Here is a 20,674-nt window from a genome sequence, read left to right as displayed (position 1 = left end):
CAAGACGGAGAGAGAGAGAGAGAGAGAGAGAGAGAGAGAGAGAGAGAGAGAGAGGAGGGAAGGCAAAGGCAAAGGTTTAGAAAGATAAAAGGAAGATAAAGCGAGAGGGAAAAAAAACGGGCGCTGAAGTACGACTTGAGGGGGAGAGAGAGAGAGAGAGAGAGAGAGAGGTGGATGATGGGGAGGGAGAGAGAGAGAGAGAGAGAGAGAGAGAGAGAGAGAGATATGGATATTCTTGCTGAGGCCTTGAGTAAAATTGGTCTCTTCGTAAAATAATTGCAGTTTGAGATATCTTATTTGTTGCCCTTTTCTTAGCAGAAATTCCTTCATTGTCCGTTGATCTGGATATCTGGATGCTATTTCCTGTAACTTTAAAACACACATTTTTCCTGTGTTCTCAAATCTCATTTCAGAGGAGAAATGGAACCACCACCAGAGTTGTTGGCGTGGCATTAGTTAGTGACAAAAACTTTGGGAATTTATGCATGGGAAGTTTTTTTGTTTCAGATCTGGGGGAGAAAAAAACAGGTTTACGTAACTTGAAACAGAGTAATATCCGTTTGGTCCGTATTCATCGGAACCATTCACTCTGTTAAAAAAATAAATAAAAATAAACAAATAAAAAAGGGGGCCGAACTTTAACGACTGTTTATTTTTCCATTCGGCTATGTTTTTTTCATCCCCTTTCCATCGAAATAATTTTCAGTACAAAGTCACGTTTCCTTTTCGTTCAAAAGCTTTCGAGTATTTTAACGTCTGACCGCTGACTTTAATCACAGCTGAAAGGACGTGTCAGTTGCGTTGTATTTTGCAATAAATGCATTACCTAGTTATCTGCTTTTAGCTTGATTAGTGAGTATATGTGCAAGAAAATAATAATAATAATAATAATAATAATAATAATAATAATAATAATAATAATAATAATAATAATAATAATAATAATAGCATTCACTATACATCACTAGAATGTTATGGAGATGATAAAAAAGACACATTGTACTTCCACTGCCTAACAAAGTGTTTTTATTTATTTATTTTTTTTGCATACAAATAAAAATATTGAAGCATATCCAGGGAGCAAATTCTTGAGATGTATGCTAGTATTGCACCAGCCGCTATCCCACCACCCAAACTTTTTTTTTACCCAATGCCCCGTTTTTAGGTTAGCTTAGGTCAACTTGGGTCAGGTTAGGTAGATTTAAAATTCTGAGGTAATCTGGGTGTAACAAACATAATGAGATAATTTTCAAGAAAATTCTAAGGTTAGTTTTTTAAGATATGGCGTCCCTCTTTATGCAGGGAAAGGTCTCAATACTCTGTTACATCTCGGGGAAACTAGCGTTTGGTCCACTTAAATGGGACCACACATTTTTGGATTATTATTATTATCATTGCTTTTATCTTGATGCTATAATGATATTATTTGCTTCTTAAATGAGAGAAATTCTCTCTCTCTCTCTCTCTCTCTCTCTCTCTCTCTCTCTCTCTCTCTCTGTATATATATATATATATATATATATATATATATATATAATATATATATATATATATATATATTTATATATGTACAGAGTGTCCATAAAGTCCCACTACCGTTACAAATATTATTTTACTTGTAATGGTACTGCGACTTTATGGACTACCCATAGTATATATTATATATTATATATATATATATATATATATATATATATATATATATATATATATATATATATATATGTATATATATATGAGAGAGAGAGAGAGAGAGAGAGAGAGAGAGAGAGAGAGAGAGAAGAGAGAGAGCGAGCTCAGTTCGCCAGACGAGCATGGAACGGACTCGTCCAACGAGGAACTTAAAAAAAAAAACTCACGAATATTCAAAGTTCGGAGAAGCAAAAACCTTCTTGTTTGTCTCGTTCACTTAATCTCTACCGAAGCGTTTTTTTTTTTTTGTTTTTCCTCGGGGGGTGGGAAGGTGGTGGTGGAAGGGAGGGGGTGGTTCCTCCTTTCCCCCCCCCCCCCCATTTCCAGTAGTTCGCCCACCCCCCGCGCCTCTCTCTTCCCCCGCCCTCTGACCCCTTAATCTATCGAGAATTTGCCCAAATCTCCAGCCCACTTTTTTGGTCGAACGTATGACGTCCGAATATCCAATATCTACCGACCCTCTCCTTTTGGCGAACAAATTCAAAACATTTCCTTCTTTCTGCTCTCACCACGACCGATGGATTCTCTCTCGAGTTGAAAATGCTGTCTTTATTTTAAAAAAGGAAAAAAGAATATCTACCTTCCTATCTATCGAACTATAATATATATATATATAATTATATATATATATATATATATATATATATATATATATATATATATATATACATATGCATGTATGTTTGTGTATGATGTCCTGATTTCTTCTCTGTCCGCTGGGAAGTGTTTTCGAACTCACGAGAGGACGAAAATTATTATCAACTAGAAAAATTCCCCTTCGCTTTACATATATGAAAACATATTAATTCAGAGGTAGAGGCGAATTATACACACACACACACACACACACCACACACACACACACACACACACACACACACACACATATATATATATATATATATATATAGTATAATTTTATATATATAGAATTAAGAATTTGAACTGGTGGTCTTGGACACGTTTCCCAGGAATTTTAGTTACTGTAAAGTATTCATATTTTCGAGTCTATCAAACTATCATATATCACGGATATACACCCCCCCCCCCCCCCGTACTATATGTGTAAGTGCCACATAACATTACATACATACATAGTGTACATACATACATACATAAATATGATGTGCTACCATATACGCTTTGAATACTTTCAGTACAAAATCGTGTAGTTCGCCCATCTATTCAGCGTCCGATCTTAATTCTGACGGTTTCTTTATTCTCTCTCTCTCTCTCTCTCTTTTATTAACTATCCATCCATCTCCTGCAGGTAGCGCCGACGGTACCAGCCGTACGCTAGCGTCCCCGACCAAGAGTTCGTCGGTCTCGGCTTCGGAGAGCGAGACCACGGAGGACGAGAGCGAGACCGACACGGACAACGATTACTTCGGTCTTCCGGAGATCAGACCGCCCCTCCAGACCCGACCCAAGTTCAAGAAGTACACCATCGACGACTTCGCCTTCATCAAGGTCCTAGGCAAAGGGAGCTACGGAAAGGTATATAATATTTCAGCCTGGAATGAAAAGTTCGCTGGAGAAGTATTAGTAGTATTAGTAGTATTAGTAGTATTAGTAGCGAGTGTCCTGATATCAATTGTATGTGTAGTAGTAGTTTTGACTAAACATGGCGGTGGTGAAATCAAATTTTTTAATATTATTACTATTTATTAGAAGTAGTAGCAGTAATATTAGTAACGAGTGTCCCAATATTAACTGTATGTATTGAAGTAGTTTTCATTGACTAATCATGGCGACGGAAAAATCAAAATGTGATATTATTACTATTTAGTAGAAGCCGAAATATTAGAAAAGTTCACTGGAGAAGTATTAGTAGTATTAGTAGCGAGTGTCCTGATATTAACTGTATGTATAGTAGCAGTTTTAATTGACTAATCATACCGGTGGTATAATCAAAATTTTTAATATTATTACTATTTAGTAAAAGTCGAAATATTAGAAAAGTTCACTGGAAAAGTAATAGTAGTAGTAACGAGTGTCCTAATATTAAGTGTAAAGTTAGTGGTAGTTTTAATTGACTAATCATAGCGGTGGCAAAATCAAAACTTTTAACATTATTTACATTATTACTATTAGTAAAAGTCGTAATATTAGTTAGACTGGGAATCACAGAAAACGGTAAGTTTCAAGGCGGTAAATTTAAAGGTAGATTGACCCTGTTTACCGCCCTACCAGTGGTAGCAGTAATAAATGCACATTATGAAAAAAAAAATGTTCCATTCATAAAGAACAATAACAGAGAACAGAATATATACAAATATCTCACAAGTTGCGCGGGATTCACAACTGCAGTAATGGTTGGTATAAATTCGGAGCAAAAATCATAACCACAATAACAACATACCTTTCACCGCGCGCCAGGAACCACGTAAAACGATCCTGTACAAGGAAGGGAAAGGAAGAGAGAATTATGAGAACTTATTACTGTAAGTCGTCACCTCGAAGGCTATTGGAGTTTCCTTCTGGTTTGGTGGCCAATGAAGGGAAAGAAATAAAATATACCTCCTTGGGCCGATTGAAGGGAATTCTCTCTCTCTACCGTTTTCCAGGCGCATTTTCCAGACGTCCGGTCCCTCATGGAGGCTTCGTACCCTGGAATGCATGGACTGTATGGAAGCTAAAGGGGCGAAAAATTGGTAAGGACCAAGTCGGGAAGAAAGTAACGTGGAGGGCAAGACTGAATAAGTGGAATATTTCTTTTATTCTTTCTCTAACATCCTGGAAAAAAATGGGAGGAAATGAAAGAAAGTCCTTGGATGCCTAAAGGAAATGTGTTCTTTCTTCCAGTTGTTCTCTGGAACATCTGGAAGCTAAAAATAAGGACTGAGGTGAATTGTTAACTGCATTTCAGACGTTTCATCTGCTTAGCGTCCTTGGAAAGCGGTATGGATAAAAAAAAAGAAAAAAAAGGTCGTAGAAAAATATGGACATGTAGGATATTTTCCAATGTTCCAAGCTTAAAAGAAAAAAAAAATGAAAAGTGGTGGTCCAGAGGAGGCAAGATTTTTTTTCACTACGTTTTCAGTAAAAAAAAAAAAAAAAAAAAAAAAAAAGAAATCTGTGGTCGACTGAGTCATTTTCCAAATTTTCGAGACGCTGAGAGGGGAGACTGATGCGACAGACATTCTCCAAATCGTCAAAATGTAATTTTTTTGTTTTTGTAGGTGATGTTTCGTTGAGGGTTCATTTCTTCCTTGGAACAGATGGTCATTAGAGAATATATATTTATTATAGATATATGCGTTATAATTATTTATATATTAATATAATAATATATATATGGCGTATATATATAGAATATTTTTAATATAAATATTATATTATGCGTATAATATATATATATATAATAATATAATAAATATAAATTATATGGCGTAATATAAATATTATATAGATATATTATATTATATATATAATATAATAACATATTAAATATATAAAATTATATATATGATAATATTTATACAAATATGTATATGTATATATTATATATACATATATACCTATATATATATAATATAATATTATATATATATATATAGATATATACTATATATATATATATATATATATATATATATATATATATAAGTATATATATATATATACCATATATGCCAAATATATATATATATATATATATATATATAGTATATATAAATATATATATAGATATATATATATATATTATATAATATGTGTGTATATATATATATATATATACATAAATTTTTTTTTCGCTGGGTTCCTTAGGTGAACCTACCACTTCCTGACATCCTCTCAGCCGGATGGACAATATAAGGATAAAAAAAAAAAAAAAAAATGGAAAAAAGGAAAGTATTAAGTAAAATTATGGGAGCCACAAATACTCCGGTACAGGTGCTTCATCTCAGTGTAGGAAAGAGCCATTTGTTTCGACCGTCGGAATTTATTATTACGGGGCTAAAACGACGCTCAGGGGGGCGGGGGGTTGGGGGTGAGGGAGGAAAAACAACCATCGGCCATTGATTTGTGATCCCGTTCGGAAGCTGTAAAGCGCCTGATTTTTATGACGTCATATTCAGGTTACGACTCTCAAAAGTGATACAAATTTCGGTTTGAAATGGTTTTAGTTAAAACTGTTGTTTTTGTTATAATGGAATACATTATCTACATGAAAGGATAAATTAATTGAAAATATCTTAATTTTTGGTAATATGTTTCATAAAAATCCTTAAGTTGATACGAATTTCCTTTTGAAATGGTTTAAAAACTGTTTTTTTTTGTTGTTATAACACCTGCATAATGGAATAAGTTATCTACGTGCAAGGATGAATTAATGACAATAATCTTATTATTTTAAACTGTTGTTATTGTTATAACACAGGGATAATGGATTACATTATCTACGTAAAAGGTAAATTAATGTAAAAAATCTGATCATATTAAAGTGTTGTTATTGTTGTAACACCTGCATAATGGAATACATTATCTACGTGGAAGGATAAATTAATTAAAATAATCTTATTATTTTAAACTGATGTTATTGTTGTAACACCTGCATAATGGAATACATTATCTGCGTGAAAGCGTAAATTAATGTAAAAAAATCTTATTTTTTGATATATTTCATAAATAAAAGACTTAAGTCGAGACGAATTTCATTTCGAAATGGCTTCAAAACTCTTTTTATTGTTATACTAGAATACATTATCTACGTGAAAGGATAAATTAATGGGAAAATCTTGCCTTTTGATAGAATTCTTTATAAAAGAAATAATTACAGAATACGATCAATAATTCGATGTAATGAAAAAAGCAGTTTTGTATCACTCTGAAATTTTGATATCTTTTATTGCTATTATGAAGAATGCCGTTATTTATTCAAAATAGCCGTATTCAGTTTTAAAAAAATACGATTTTCAAGCCTATAAAACTCCATTATCTTCACTGGGAATCTCATTATAAGGAAGCTATATTTACTAATTTATAGTATGAAAATTTAAGTAAATTCTAATTTTAATGATTTTGTAGTACGTTAAATTTTCTTATAGTTTATACAGGGATATCATCGTATCTGAGAAACGACCAAACAGCCATGATTCGATTTCGCTGTTGTTGGAGATAAAGCTGGCCTTATGCCAGCACGGGCTCTTGCTCATAGAGCACCCCGTAGGAAAACTCGTTTTCTTGTTGGGGGAAACCAGTGAAAACGTGTTCTCTATGACGCAGACCTACATAAATATAAAAGCATAAACCTCTCATCTTTAATAATTTTGATAACCCTGTAGCTCATAGCAGAAAAATGCTTTGCCATGCAAATGAAAATTTATCGTTTCAGTACATGCAATATTTGATCGTTGTCATTACGTCCTTAATATATTATAAAGTAAGAAAACGTTGGTTGCATAATATATATACAGACGATAAAGATAATCATGGAAATCATTTGAAGAAAACATCGGGTTGTCATTACGTTCTTAATATGTTTTAAAGTAATAAAGAAGTTGGTTGCATAATATATACAAACGATAATATATAATCATGAAAATCATTTGGAGGAAATATCGGGTTTAAAGAACCGGGATATTAGCTTTGTGAAAAAATTCCATAAAAATATTTGAAAAATATATTGGTATTACGGAAAACATATACATAAAAATATAACTTTTACACTATCAGTGTTACTGACAACAACTGAAAGGAAATAACCATAAAACAAGGAAAAGAACTATTCGCAAACGACATCGAGATATAACTGAAAAATATTCAATAATCGGAAAAAAATAGAAAATAACATCAGCAGCAGCAAATGGTAATTAGAAGCCTCTCTTTTATCTAGTTGCTAGGCATTGTTCCCTACTTGTTATGTGTACTTGTTTTTGTTCCATCTATCGCTGAACAAAAGGTCACTATCATAGCAATGTTTAACTGGACAAAAAAATATCGTCGGGAAACCCCCTATTGTTCCCCATTGTTTTTCCTCGTTTTAAGTATATTGAATATATAGTATTTAGGCCAAAGGCCAAGCACTGGGACCTACGGGGCCATTCAGCGCTGAAATGTAAATTTGAGAGTAAAAGGTATGAAAAGACGGAACCGGAGGAGGAAAACCTGGAAGCAGTTGCACTATGTCAGGAGATGTTGAAAAGTAAGATGGAAGAGAGAGAATATGAAAGGAGGTACAGTAAAAGTAAAGAAAAGGGGCGTGGCACGCTGCAAAGAACCTTAAGTAATGCCTACAGTGCACCATATGATTGTGCACTGATGGCACTACCCAACGACGGGGTTGCTTGTTTTGGTATTGATTCGTGACTACGTTATTAGTGTCCTAGAAATAACAGTCATGAATCCAGTGAAATAACTTTGAAGTCACAGATACAGATATGTTGAGCCTCTGAACCAGACTAACAACAATGGCAAAATATATAAACAACGAACAATGCAAAATAGGAAAAGGTGAAGAAGACAAAGTGGAAAACAGACGGAAACTTCGACTCAGAGACGTAACTGAGATATAATGAACAAACTAACGAGAACAATAGCTGCCCACGTAACAGAGAGTAATTGCCTGCCCCCAGGTCGCAACAATAGACTCTCTTTTATTATTGTTATATATATCTGGAACCGTTCGTTATCACTCGTCATTACCCGTCTTTTTTTTATAGTGACCTAGAAAGGTCGTTGTTTAATCTTCAGTTTCGAAAAGAGAGGGCGAAGACGGTGCTATTTCTGTTAACGAGGTATAAAATTACTGTGGACTGTTTGTACTATGAGCGTCCTTTCGTACATTGAGTTTTTTATTTATTCATTTTTTAAAGACTTTTTTTTCATTTATTCGGGAGAATAATTTTACTCCTTTTCCAGACACTTTTTGAGAACAACAGGACTTCTCCAAAATTCAGCCATGCAGTCTGAAATCATCTATTAATTTTCATTTGGTAGATTTAGCAGTAATGCATGTCATGAAAAGCATAGATTTCATAAAAATTAATATATGACCTACAGATGACCTAGAAAATAATTTTTAATTTAACTTAATGAACATTGGTAGGGAAAAGAAACTGATAGTCTATCAGAAGACTGTTTTGAAAAGTCATTGCATTCTCAATTCATGCCATGAATCAAAAAGCTTATTTGAATACATTTCTACAGAAAATGTGTAAAGTTAAGTTTCAAAATCGAATGACATTTGACACAGATTTAATTTATTTTAAACTTGAGTTTCAAAATCAAATGACATTCGAGACTTGGAGTTTCAAAATCAAATGACATTTGAGATAAATTTGATTTATTTTTAATCTTAGTTTCAAAATCAAATGACATTTGAGACAGATCTAATTGATTTCAAACTTAGAGTTTCAAAAAATCTAATGACATTTGAGACAGATTTAATTTATTTTAAATTTGAGTTTCAAAATCAAATGACATTCGAGACATATCTAATTTATTTCAGACTCAGAGTTTCAAAATCACATGATATTTGAGACAGATTTAATTTATTCTAAATTTGAGTTTCAAAATTAAATGACATTTGAGACAGATTTAATTTATTTGAAACTTGAGTTTCAAAATCAAATGACACTCGAGACAGATTTAATTTATTTCAGACTTAGAATTTCAAAATCAAATGAAATTTGAGTTTCAAAATCAAATGACATTTGAGACAGATTTAATTTTTTTGAAACTTGAGTTTCAAAATCAAATGACATTCGAGACAGATCTAATTTATTTCAAACTTTGAGTTTCAAAATCTAATGACATTTGAGACAGATTTGATTTATTCTAAACTTGAGTTTCAAAATCAAATGACTTTCGAGACAGATTTAATTTATTTCAAACTTAGAGTTTCAAAATCAAATGACATTTGAGACAGATTTAATTTATTTTAAATTTGAGTTTCAAAATCAAATGACACTTGAGACAGATTTAATTTATTTTAAATTTGAGTTTCAAAATCAAATGACATTTGAGACAAATTTAATTTATTTGAAAAATGAGCTTCAAAATTAAATGGCATTTGAGACTGATTTGTTAAATTTTCCTTATCAAGCTGAAGAGCGATTTTGAACGATATTCAAACGAATAACTTGAAATACCATATCCTTCACATATCTATAAATAAGAAAATTTTTTGAGCTGCCCTATTCTTTTTCCAAAAACTGCACTCGCTCTTGTTTCTTTTGCCTGGGAGTTCAATCTGTGCGTTTTACATACCATCATTTTTATCCTCTCCAAAGCCATGCGGTTTTCCTTTTTCGGATTCACAATTTACGATTCAATTTCTTTGTTCTCCGATTCTTTTCCGGTCTAGCTTTAATCTCGTTGTCTCCTTTGGAATCGTGGTTTTTATACTAAAGATTTGATGCATCTCACGCTCGGTGCATTGATCTCATTCAATGCTCAACTGATTCTGGTTTGAGCCGTTTGAGGGAGTAAACAAAGACTATAAAGGTGATTTATATATTTATATATATATATATATATATATGGATATATATATATATATATATATATATATTATATATATATATATATATATATATATATATATATATATATATATATATATATATATATATATATATAATATATATTGCAAATGTGTGTGTTTGTGAATACATACGTATTTATACACACACGAACACAAAAACCTCTGACATATCTATATTATATATACGTCTATTTATCCTGTTGGATGATGTGTTTTTAAAATATTTCGTGTTCTTAGCATTTTCTTGTATATATGGTTGCTAGCCTAAAGCGTTTTTTCTTCTTATTTAATTCCAGCAGACTCTAGTAACTATACTCTGTTTTTTTCCATCTGTCCATCCGCCTGTGGTGTTTGAGTATGGTAACACTACGTCCCAAGCTTTAGATAGTTACGCTACGTGTAAGTTTTAGGTAAATAAAAGGATATCTGGGTGTACATCTGCAACTGAAAAGTGTTTTAATAGTTTACTGTATGCGAATTACACCGTTAATATTCTAAATAGGATATTATTATAATTGTTGAATGTAAGCTGAATGTAACCATCTAAAGCCCGGGACGCAGTGTTACCTACTCAAACACCACAGGCGGATGGACAGATGGAAAAAAACAGAGTATAGTTATATCTGAGTGGACTAGTGGCTGGGATAGTGAATTCAACTACGGAGCTAACAGCTTTAAAATCCAGCCAGGGACCCAAAATATATACTATGTGTCTTGACTAATGAGTTACACCTTGCTTAAATATATTTGACTTTATCATGTATAATTACTATTTTTAATATATTCATGAGGTAAACGTATTCAGGCCATCATCTTCCTTTACAAACGCAACAAAAATACAGAGAAAAGTCCGCTATTTCAATGTTAATTGTTGCTATGATGAAAACTCACACATTTCTTGACAATATGGAAATTTTGAAATTTATAAACTACTAATTATTAACAGACTGCCTAGACTCCTGTCTATGGAGTTATCTTTAGCGAAACCGGGAAAACTTAATCTTTCTAATGACAGCAAGGTTATGGGGAGTTTAATGTGGAAATTTTGCAATTCATAAACTACTAATTATAAAAAGATTGCATAGCCTCCTGTCTGTGGATTTATCTTTAGCGAAACCGTGAAAACTTAATCTTTCTAATGACAGCAAGGTTATGAGGGGTTTAATGAAGCAGGAGAACCCACTATAATTAACACACAAAGACCCAATCACGTTCCTGTGTCTTGTAGGTCCCACTCTGACCCATTACTCCCCCTGCCAGACTTTTAGGTTCTGGCAAGTTTCCTAGCGTCACAAATATTCCTTTAACGACCTGAGGCCATTGTTGTTGACCCATTCCATCTCCCAGGCATTTAAGCCGAAATAAACTGATATGCTTCGAAATGAAATGGAAACTGTCTTAAAAAGCTTGTGAGGCAATGTCATCCCAACGCAAGATAAATGAAAGATGAATGAATAATTAAAAGAATACAAATGTTTAGAAAGTTCGGTCTCAATAAAGTACTTGTTTTATACTGCTAGGTCTGGTCAGTGCCTGGATGGATGGCCAACAATGGAAGCCGTTCAGAGTGAGATATGCGTCTAGTGCTCTAGACAATGAAGCCTGGAATACTGCCGGGGCGAGATTGAAATGAAATGAACCGATAAAAAAATATCTTTTTTTCCCAGAATGAAAGCGAATTAGGACCCGAAATTCGGTGCATGCAAAAACAGATAAAAGAGCAGAATAAATACCGGTGGACTGCATGAATTTCACATAGGCCTAATGCCGTGTTTTCCCCTAAAATTTGGTTTTTGGTTATGCGGTGTGTATATATGGCATTGCGGCGCTCGGAATTTTGATTTTTGGTTTTGTAGGCCAATGGAAATCAACGCTTTTGGTTAACTTTATTTTTGACTTTCTCTGATTCTCAAGTTTTTTATTTTTTTTGATTGGACGACATTTTTAATAATAGTTTATACCCACGATGCTTGTTTTTTTTTTTTAACTTCAATTGTAGCTCTTATCTTAATTTAAAATTCACCTTTATTAAGTTTATATACATTGTTTGTATGTAGCTTTTATTTTCTATATGTATTTATTTTTTTTGGTGGGGGTTAATTTTCCACAAAGCTACTTGGCGCTGGAGCTGGTATTTACACCCGTCAACATCGCTTTAATTCATCTTCATTTTCATTTAATTACTCAATGTACTATTTTTCATTTGATTTAATTAAATAAAATTGCTGCGCTTGGTGCCATCCAACCTCAAGGTGATTCGCCTCATTAAAACAAGTGTAACTATAGTAGAAATTCACATCAACAGTGCTTCTTATGTCTAGGCCAGTCCCTTAAGACGCTCCTGATTGGCTGTTGATAAGCCAATCACAGGGCTGGAAACTCTCCTCAGTCTCTCTCTCGAGAGTTCACATGGGCAGGATGTAAGTTCCACCTCTCTGAGGGATACTTTTGAAAGACGTATCCCTCAGGTGAAGTGGAACATTATACATCCTGCCTATGAGAACTCTCTCTCGAGGTACTGAGAGTTTCCAGCCCTGTGATTGGCTTATCAACCTCCAATCAGGAGCGTCGTAAGGGACTGGCCTAGTCATCAGATTCACGGTTGATGTGATTCTACTATAACGCATTTTACTTGGCTTCTATTTTTATCTATCTGGCTTTTAAGTTCATTCACCTATGTAAAGATGAATCTGGTATCTAGATTTGGCACAAGAGCCTTGCTTTAATGCACCTGCTATCTATACATTCAACCAAAGAGCTTTCGTTTCTATTTATCTATATTTAGCTATATGATGAAATTGGGGCACTAGCTTACTTTTGGCGACAGAGATTTTATATATAATCTACATGGCGATGCAGTTAAGTATATATATACACTTTGTAAAACAGCATTTATTTACATCTGACCTAAATTTATCTGCTTAACGGAACAGATACCGTCGGCATTTGTAAATACACACACGCATATATATGTTTGCATATATATTATATATATATCTAGATATATATATATTATATATATATTATATATATTATAATATATTAATAAATAATTCTCAATACAACCAACACACACCACACACACACACACATATATATATAATACATACATATAGATTCTATTTATATACTATATATATAGTATCTATATATATCAATTATTATATATATGGACAATAATATATATAATATATTCATAGTATATCATATATATTAAATATATAATATATATATAGAGTCAGGAGGCGTTATGGGATATAATGATCATTATTACTATATGATAAATATAGAATATAATATATTTATTTTTTTTTTTGGCCCTTAATCTTACATATAACTATATATAACATTTCAGCCGGTTTCTACTATGTTCGGTAACAGCTATCCTATCTTGCTTGTATTTCCATTTAGCTGCATGACGATGCAGCTGGCATATCTGCATTTGGCACAAGGTTGGCACTCGTCTGGCACTGTCGCCTAATGCGTTTCTGACAAGTGGGTTGCTTCAGAATGATGAATCGTCTTAAAAAGAGAGAGAGAGAGAGAGAGAGAGAGAGAGAGAGAGAGAGAGAGAGAGAGAGAGAGAGAGGTCTCTTCGCCCGAGACGTCTTCCATCTTTTTTCCTTACATTCTCTCGAAAGAGACTCAGGAGACAAACATAACGACTTTCTCATGTCGAGATTGGATGCACGAAGGGTGACGCAGAGGAGAAGTTCCAGAGACGTTGCTATAGTAGATTCACATCAACGGTGCATTTGATATCTAGGCCAGTCTCCTACGACGCTCCTGATTGGCTGTTGATAAGCCAGTCACAGGGCTGGAAACTCTCTTCAGTCTCTCTCGAGACCTCACGTGGGTAGGATCTATATTCCATCTCTCCTGAGGGAAAAGTATCCCTCAGGAGAGGTGGAACATGCATCCTGCCTATGTGAACTCTCAAGAGAGACTGAAGAGAGTTTCCAGCCCTGTGATTGGGTTATCAACAGCCAATCAGGAGCGTCGTAAGGGACTGGCCTAGACGTCAAATGCACGGTTGATGTGAATCTACTATAGTCTGTACTTTGCTTTGTTTTAGTTGGACATTGTGGGAGAATGAAGGATCTTCATTAATTTCCTGCCTGTAACTATTTAACTCTACATTCTACGAGCGAAAGTTATACTGCTACAATGAGGACAACCAAAATACATACATTGTGGGAGGAAGAAGGCTATTCATTATATCTGCCTGTAACTATTATAACTCCAGTTTCCACGAGCGACTCCTATTGCTACAGTGGAGACAACCAAAGTACATTACATCTCTAGATCACTATGGATATCTTCACCCGAAATTTGAGACATGTAATGGTGCTTCATTTGGAATATTTATTTGTTTTTACCTCACAGGATCTTTACATTAAACAATTTCGAAATTGCCAAGAATAAATTAGGGTCTTCATGGTTGAAACGAAAGGTTTTAAAAACACCAGTCGAACAATTCCCCAAAATAAAGGGGTGAAAAATGAACGTAACGAATATAATAGCACCCACATTTAAAATTTTATATCTTTTGAAGGCAGGCCAAGAGTAATAAGGAAAATAGTGCAGAATATAGTGATAGCGTATGCCCATCATTTCAAATGATTTTCAGTGCAACTAAGTGTTTAATGGTTAATTTACCTTTCAGGGACACGGTAAAAGAAATAATTAAACTTTTAAATAAAAGTGGAAAAAGAGAGAATTACACTGGTGTGGTGACGTTTGTCAACAGAAACGCATTTCCGAAATAAACTACAGGAATAGCACTGAATTTTAATTGGACCACAAGTGCATAGAGTCACTTATTCCAATACGTACAAAAAATGAAGAAGAAGAATAGAAATATGAGTTCGAGTGGTTGGAGAATATTTTTTCCTTCTTCTTCTTGTTCTTCTTGTTCTTCTTCTTTTTCTTCATTCTTTAATACCATTCGAAACATAGTCGTAAAAACACCTAGCCTGGCTAATAATGTTACTTGTAAATCAGCTGCTCAGGGAGATGGAAAAGAATTTTATTCACGGCCTTTTATTTGTGTGTGTTTTTTTTTATAGCAATTTTTCCTTGCATAACTCAATGAGTCTTAATGAAGCCACCGAAAGGAGAGGGAACATAACGGAAACATGACCTTGTTAAAGTGTTTTGTTTGGTAAATATATCAATAATATATAAAGTGTCTATTAGTGGCATATATATATATATATATATTATATATATATATATATATATATATATATATATATATATAATATATATATATATATATATATATATATGCATAAGTCATATCACATTTCCGTGATTCATATACATATATCGAGCTACAATGTCCTTTAATATCTAATTCGCTCTATCCTCGAATTAATATATTTTCATATATGCTTAACCGAAGGAGAATTTTTTCTCGATAATAGACTTGCCTGGACCAGGGCGCGAACCCATGGATCCTTTCAAATCCAGGAACGTCAGAGAAGCTTTTACCTACTACACCACCGCGAGAGGTGTAGTAGGTAAAAGCTTCACTGACGTTCCTGGATTTGAAAGGATCCATGGGTTCGCGCCCTGGTCCAGGCAAGTCTATTATCGAGAAAAAATTCCCCTTCGGTTAAGCATATATGAAAATATATTAATTCCGAGGTAGAGCGAATTAGATATTAAAGGACATTTTAGCTCGATATATATATATATATATATATATATATATATATATATATATATATATATATATATATATTCATATACATATATATATATATATATATATATATATATATATATATATATATATATATATATATATATATATATATATACACACACACACACACACACACACACATATATATATATATATATATATATATATATATATATATATATAGTATATATATATATATCATATATATGTATATGTATATATGACTGGTAAAAGCGTCATGTTACGAAACAATTCCATCTAATAAAGGGACACCCATAAAAACGCCAAAATATAGAAAGTACATCCTATATTTCAGCGACAAATGTCTCTCTCTTCATTACCTACCTGAAGAGAGAGACAGCAGTCTCTGAAACATATGTACTTACTTTCTATATTTTGGTGTTTTTATGGGCTCCTTTAAATATATATATATATGAATATATATTATATCTTTGCCTGTTCACTACTGTTCATCAGATACATTAGATTCAATCCAGAGAAATTAATATCCACGTACATCCACAGGTCATGTTGGCCCAGCAAAAGGACTCGGAGAACTACTTCGCCGTCAAGTGCCTGAAAAAGGACGTGGTTCTGGAAGACAACGACGTCGAGTGCACCCTTATAGAGAGGAAGGTCCTCAGCCTGGGCACGAAGCATCCTTACCTCTGCCATCTCTTCTGCACCTTCCAGACTCCCGTGAGTATGAGCAGATAGATAGATAGATAGATAGAGAGAGAGAGAGAGAGAGAGAGAGAGAGAGAGAGAGAGAGAGAGAGAGATAATGTACTGAAATGCATGACCAAGGAGGGGTTTAGAAACGATGGAATGCTGGAAGGATGAGTTTAGAAACGTTGGAAGGCTGGAAATATGAGTTTAGGAATTTTGGAAGGCTGGAAGGATGAGTTCAGAAACTCTAGAAGGCTGGAAATATGAGTTTAGGAACTTTGGAAGGCTGGAGGGATGAGGTCAGAAACTCTGGAAGACTGGAAATATAAGTTTAGGAACTTTAGAAGGCTGGAAGGATGAGTTCAGAAACACTGGAAGGTTGGAAATATGAGTTTAGGAACTTTGGAAGGCTGGAAGGATGAGTTAGAAACTCTAGAAAGCTGGAAGGATGAGTTTAGAAACGTTGGAAGGCTGGAAATATGAGTTTAGAAACTTTGGAAGGCTGGAAGGATGAGTTCAGAAACTCTTGAAGGCTGGAAATATGAGTTTAGGAACTTTGGAAGGCTGGAAGGATGAGTTCAGAAATGCTGGAAGGCTGGAAATATGAGTTTAGGAACTTTGGAAGGCTGGAAGGATGAGTTTAGGAACTTTGGAAGGCTGGAAGGATGAGTTTAGGAACTTTGGAAGGCTGGAAGGATGAGTTAGAAACTCTGGAAAGCTGGAAGGATGAGTTTAGAAACGTTGGAAGGCTGGAAACATGAATTTAGGAACTTTGGAAGGCTGGAAGGATGAGTTCAGAAACTCTGGAAGGCTGGAAATATGAGTATAGGAACTTTGGAAGGCTGGAAGGATGAGTATAGGAACTTTGGAAGGCTGGAAGGAGGAGTTAGTAAATCTGGAAAGCTGGAAGGATGAGTTTAGAAACGTTGGAAGGCTGTAAATGATGTTTAGAACTTTGAAGCTGGAAGGATGAGTTTAGAAACTCTGGAAGCCTGGAAATATGAGTTTAGGAACTTTGGAAGGCTGGAAGGATGGGTTTAGAAGCGTTGCAAGGATAGAAGGATGAAGTCAAAAAGATGAATAAAAAGGCAATAGGCAGTTCATAAGGGATCAAGAGAAAGCTGTGAAAAACAAAACAGTGGCAAAATGTACTCACCGACGGATTACTTGAGGGTGAAATCCTTCAAAAACTAATTCAGATAAGTAAACGTATGATACGCGATGCTGTATTTAGATACCGGGGATAGTATTCTTATTCAACAACAAAATTCAATTTAGGAGAGCTGGTTTCTTCTTCTTCCTTTATTTCCCAGCAATCTACGCCACGTGCTGTTTTTTTTTTTATGAACAATCACGTATAATATTCACGCGCACGAATGTGCTTAAGAGATCATAGCGATGCGTGTTCCAAATATAAACGAATCGCATTGGAAAACAATAGGTATCTTTTTAAGTCCGGAGACGTTCCGTGTTTATTCATATACACACGCACACACACGCGCGCGTGCACACACACACACACACACACACACACACACACATATATATATATATATATATATATATATATATATATATATATATATATATATATATAATATATATATATATGAATAACTGTTCGGACCGAAAGTACTTGCCTATCTCGCTTGTTTTTTCATTTTTCCTTCGTGGCAAAAACCTTTATATATATTATATATATATATATATATATATATATATATATATAATATATATATATATATTATTTTTCCCTTCATCATTCATAGTAATGTTAGAGGCACCCTTCAAAATGAACGAAAATAAATATTTCTAGTTCATATTTTCCCTCGCATCTTTTTCCAGGCAAGTCTCAAAAAAAAAAAAGGAAAAAAAGTATCTATTCCACTTAAACCTTCACTCCCAGTTTGCGGAAATTTGATCATAAGACGGATGATGACGGATAAAATGAGTTATATAATACTAGCGCCCCGCAGATATTACTAATATACGTATGGTAAATATATATGGAAGAATGTTTGGCTCTTTTATTTATTTATTTCCGCATCGTTACATTTGCTGATTTGTTATGTCTTTTCTTCTGCCCACAAGTAAGATTGTCAACTTATGTTGTTATGTATTTTTCGCTTTTATCAAATTGTATTGCATCCTGTAGTAGCGTGCTTATTTAACCAAATGACCTTTCAATCTTATTCCACTTTATTTTGATTTATCGAGTAAACTCATTTATATTCTTCCACCTTTATCGTTTATACTTATTGTCTCCTCTTTCATAAACCCTTGTTTTCAACTTCTTAATTTGTCTAGCAGTTGATAATAATAGTCCTGACGATAAAAGCTAACAGTAAAACCTGTTCTCCGTTCATCATTCATTCACGCGTCCATGTTAAATTCTATTCCTTCCTGGAAAAAAAAAAAAAAAAAAAAAAACAACTTCGCTGGTCTATTCAGTTTATCATTTATCAGCCTGTCCACCTCCAACATCTCTTCCTTCATCGATCATGCCACTGGAAACCCTTATTTTTCACGTTATTTTTCTTCCATCCATGTTTATTTCGGGCCTTAGACTTCTTTTTCGTTTCCCTGCGCAAATGGGTCTTCAGATATTATTCATTTCTTATCAAGTACTTCAGTGATTGGTTATTTAAGTTAATTTTCATACCTATGATAGTCTGATCTGGGAATATTTCTTTATTTTATTTATTTTGTCAAGATAATCTTTCGTTTTTCTGCTGACTTCTTTATGTAAGTTTATTGTTCACGTTATTTTTCTTGCATTCATGTTTATTTGGGGCGTTAGACTTTTTTCCCCTGCGAAACGATCTTTAGATGTTATTCATTTCTTATTAAGTACTTCAGTGATTGCCTGTTTAAGTTCATTTTCACACCAATAATAGTTTGTTCTTAAATTTTTCTTCATTTTATTTATTTTGTCAAGATAATCTTTCGTTTTTGTGCTCGCTTATTCATGTAAGTTTACCCCTCAATGCACGTTTATAAGATGAAGTTTCAGCTTCAATCTTATCTTTTTCCAAAGATTTCCCCCCTCTATTGCCAGTTCATTCAAGGACTTCGCCGCTTCACTGCTGTTGTAGGGAGGCCGATAAACAGAAATTTCAAAACTAACTTATTCAATAGGTTCTGACTTTTGAAAATTCCTTTTAAACGTCCCGAGGATGTCTTCGCTTCGTCGCTGGTTTATTGATAACAAAATTTCTACCTCTCTGCACGATTATTCCAAGTTGTTTCCACTTCTTAGATTTACATTATGTATATTACACGCTGTTTCCTGGCTCAGAGCCAATACTCTTGACTTCATTGAACCTAATGGATTGTACCATGTGGGGTTTACGGTAACATCAACTTCAGTGACAGAGGAGAGAGGTCAGAGAGGTCACAGACATACAATCCTTAAAAATATCCAGCTTGGAGTCATCCAATGGGGGACTAGAACACCACACCTAACATTTGCGGTTTTGTTCTGCTATAATAATGTTTCTGTTGACAACAGCCGTTTTCTATTTCCAGTAATCAAATAAACTGTACCAATTGCCCTGGATTTTTGTAGTACATTAAGTGATCTTTCAAGTGTCATGCTGTTTTATTCAAATAAGTTTCCACATCAATGCAACGCTTCTCTGCTCAAGGACGATTCCACTTCATTCGTTGTTTATTCTAGGACGTTTAACCACCGCTTCTGGTCGATTCGAGGTCGTTTCCATTTCGGTATAATTCTCTTTAACGACCTTTCCGCATCAGTGCTAGCTTCTTCAGGCATATTTCCAGCTCAAGTTTCTTTCTTGTCCTACTGTTTCATTTCAAAGTTTGGTTACGTTTCCATTTTGATGCTGTTTATCATAGGCCTTAATTGTTCTGTGGAGGAATATTACCACTTTTTTGCCGGATTATTTAATAAGTATAATTCCCCACGTCTGAGATAGGATATTTGGGTTATCTTTCAATAGATATTTTTTCTCAAGAAATGACCCAGTTTCAGTGTTAGATATATTCTTTACATTTCCATTTGAAAGCTAGTTTATTCTAAGATGTATCCATCTCAATGCTGGTTCATTCAAGGACGTTTCCAATTTACAGTCGTTTTTCGGCTG

General features: G+C 33.9%; 1 protein-coding gene across 2 annotated transcripts in view; it reads left to right on the top strand.

Annotated features, from left to right (window-relative positions):
• LOC135207053 (serine/threonine-protein kinase PRP4 homolog) overlaps positions 1–20,674 on the top strand; it is a 92,711-nt gene that overhangs the window by 60,215 nt on the left and 11,822 nt on the right. For both annotated transcript variants that reach the window (XM_064238688.1, XM_064238687.1), the window contains 2 exons: positions 2,963–3,189; positions 16,422–16,595. In XM_064238688.1, the coding sequence (XP_064094758.1) occupies positions 2,963–3,189; positions 16,422–16,595 (401 nt within the window). The remainder of the gene's footprint in view (positions 1–2,962; positions 3,190–16,421; positions 16,596–20,674) is intronic.

Source organism: Macrobrachium nipponense, chromosome 31, assembly GCF_015104395.2.
Source record: "Macrobrachium nipponense isolate FS-2020 chromosome 31, ASM1510439v2, whole genome shotgun sequence".
NCBI lineage: Eukaryota > Metazoa > Arthropoda > Malacostraca > Decapoda > Palaemonidae > Macrobrachium > Macrobrachium nipponense.
This window is presented reverse-complemented; position numbering and strand designations above follow the sequence as displayed.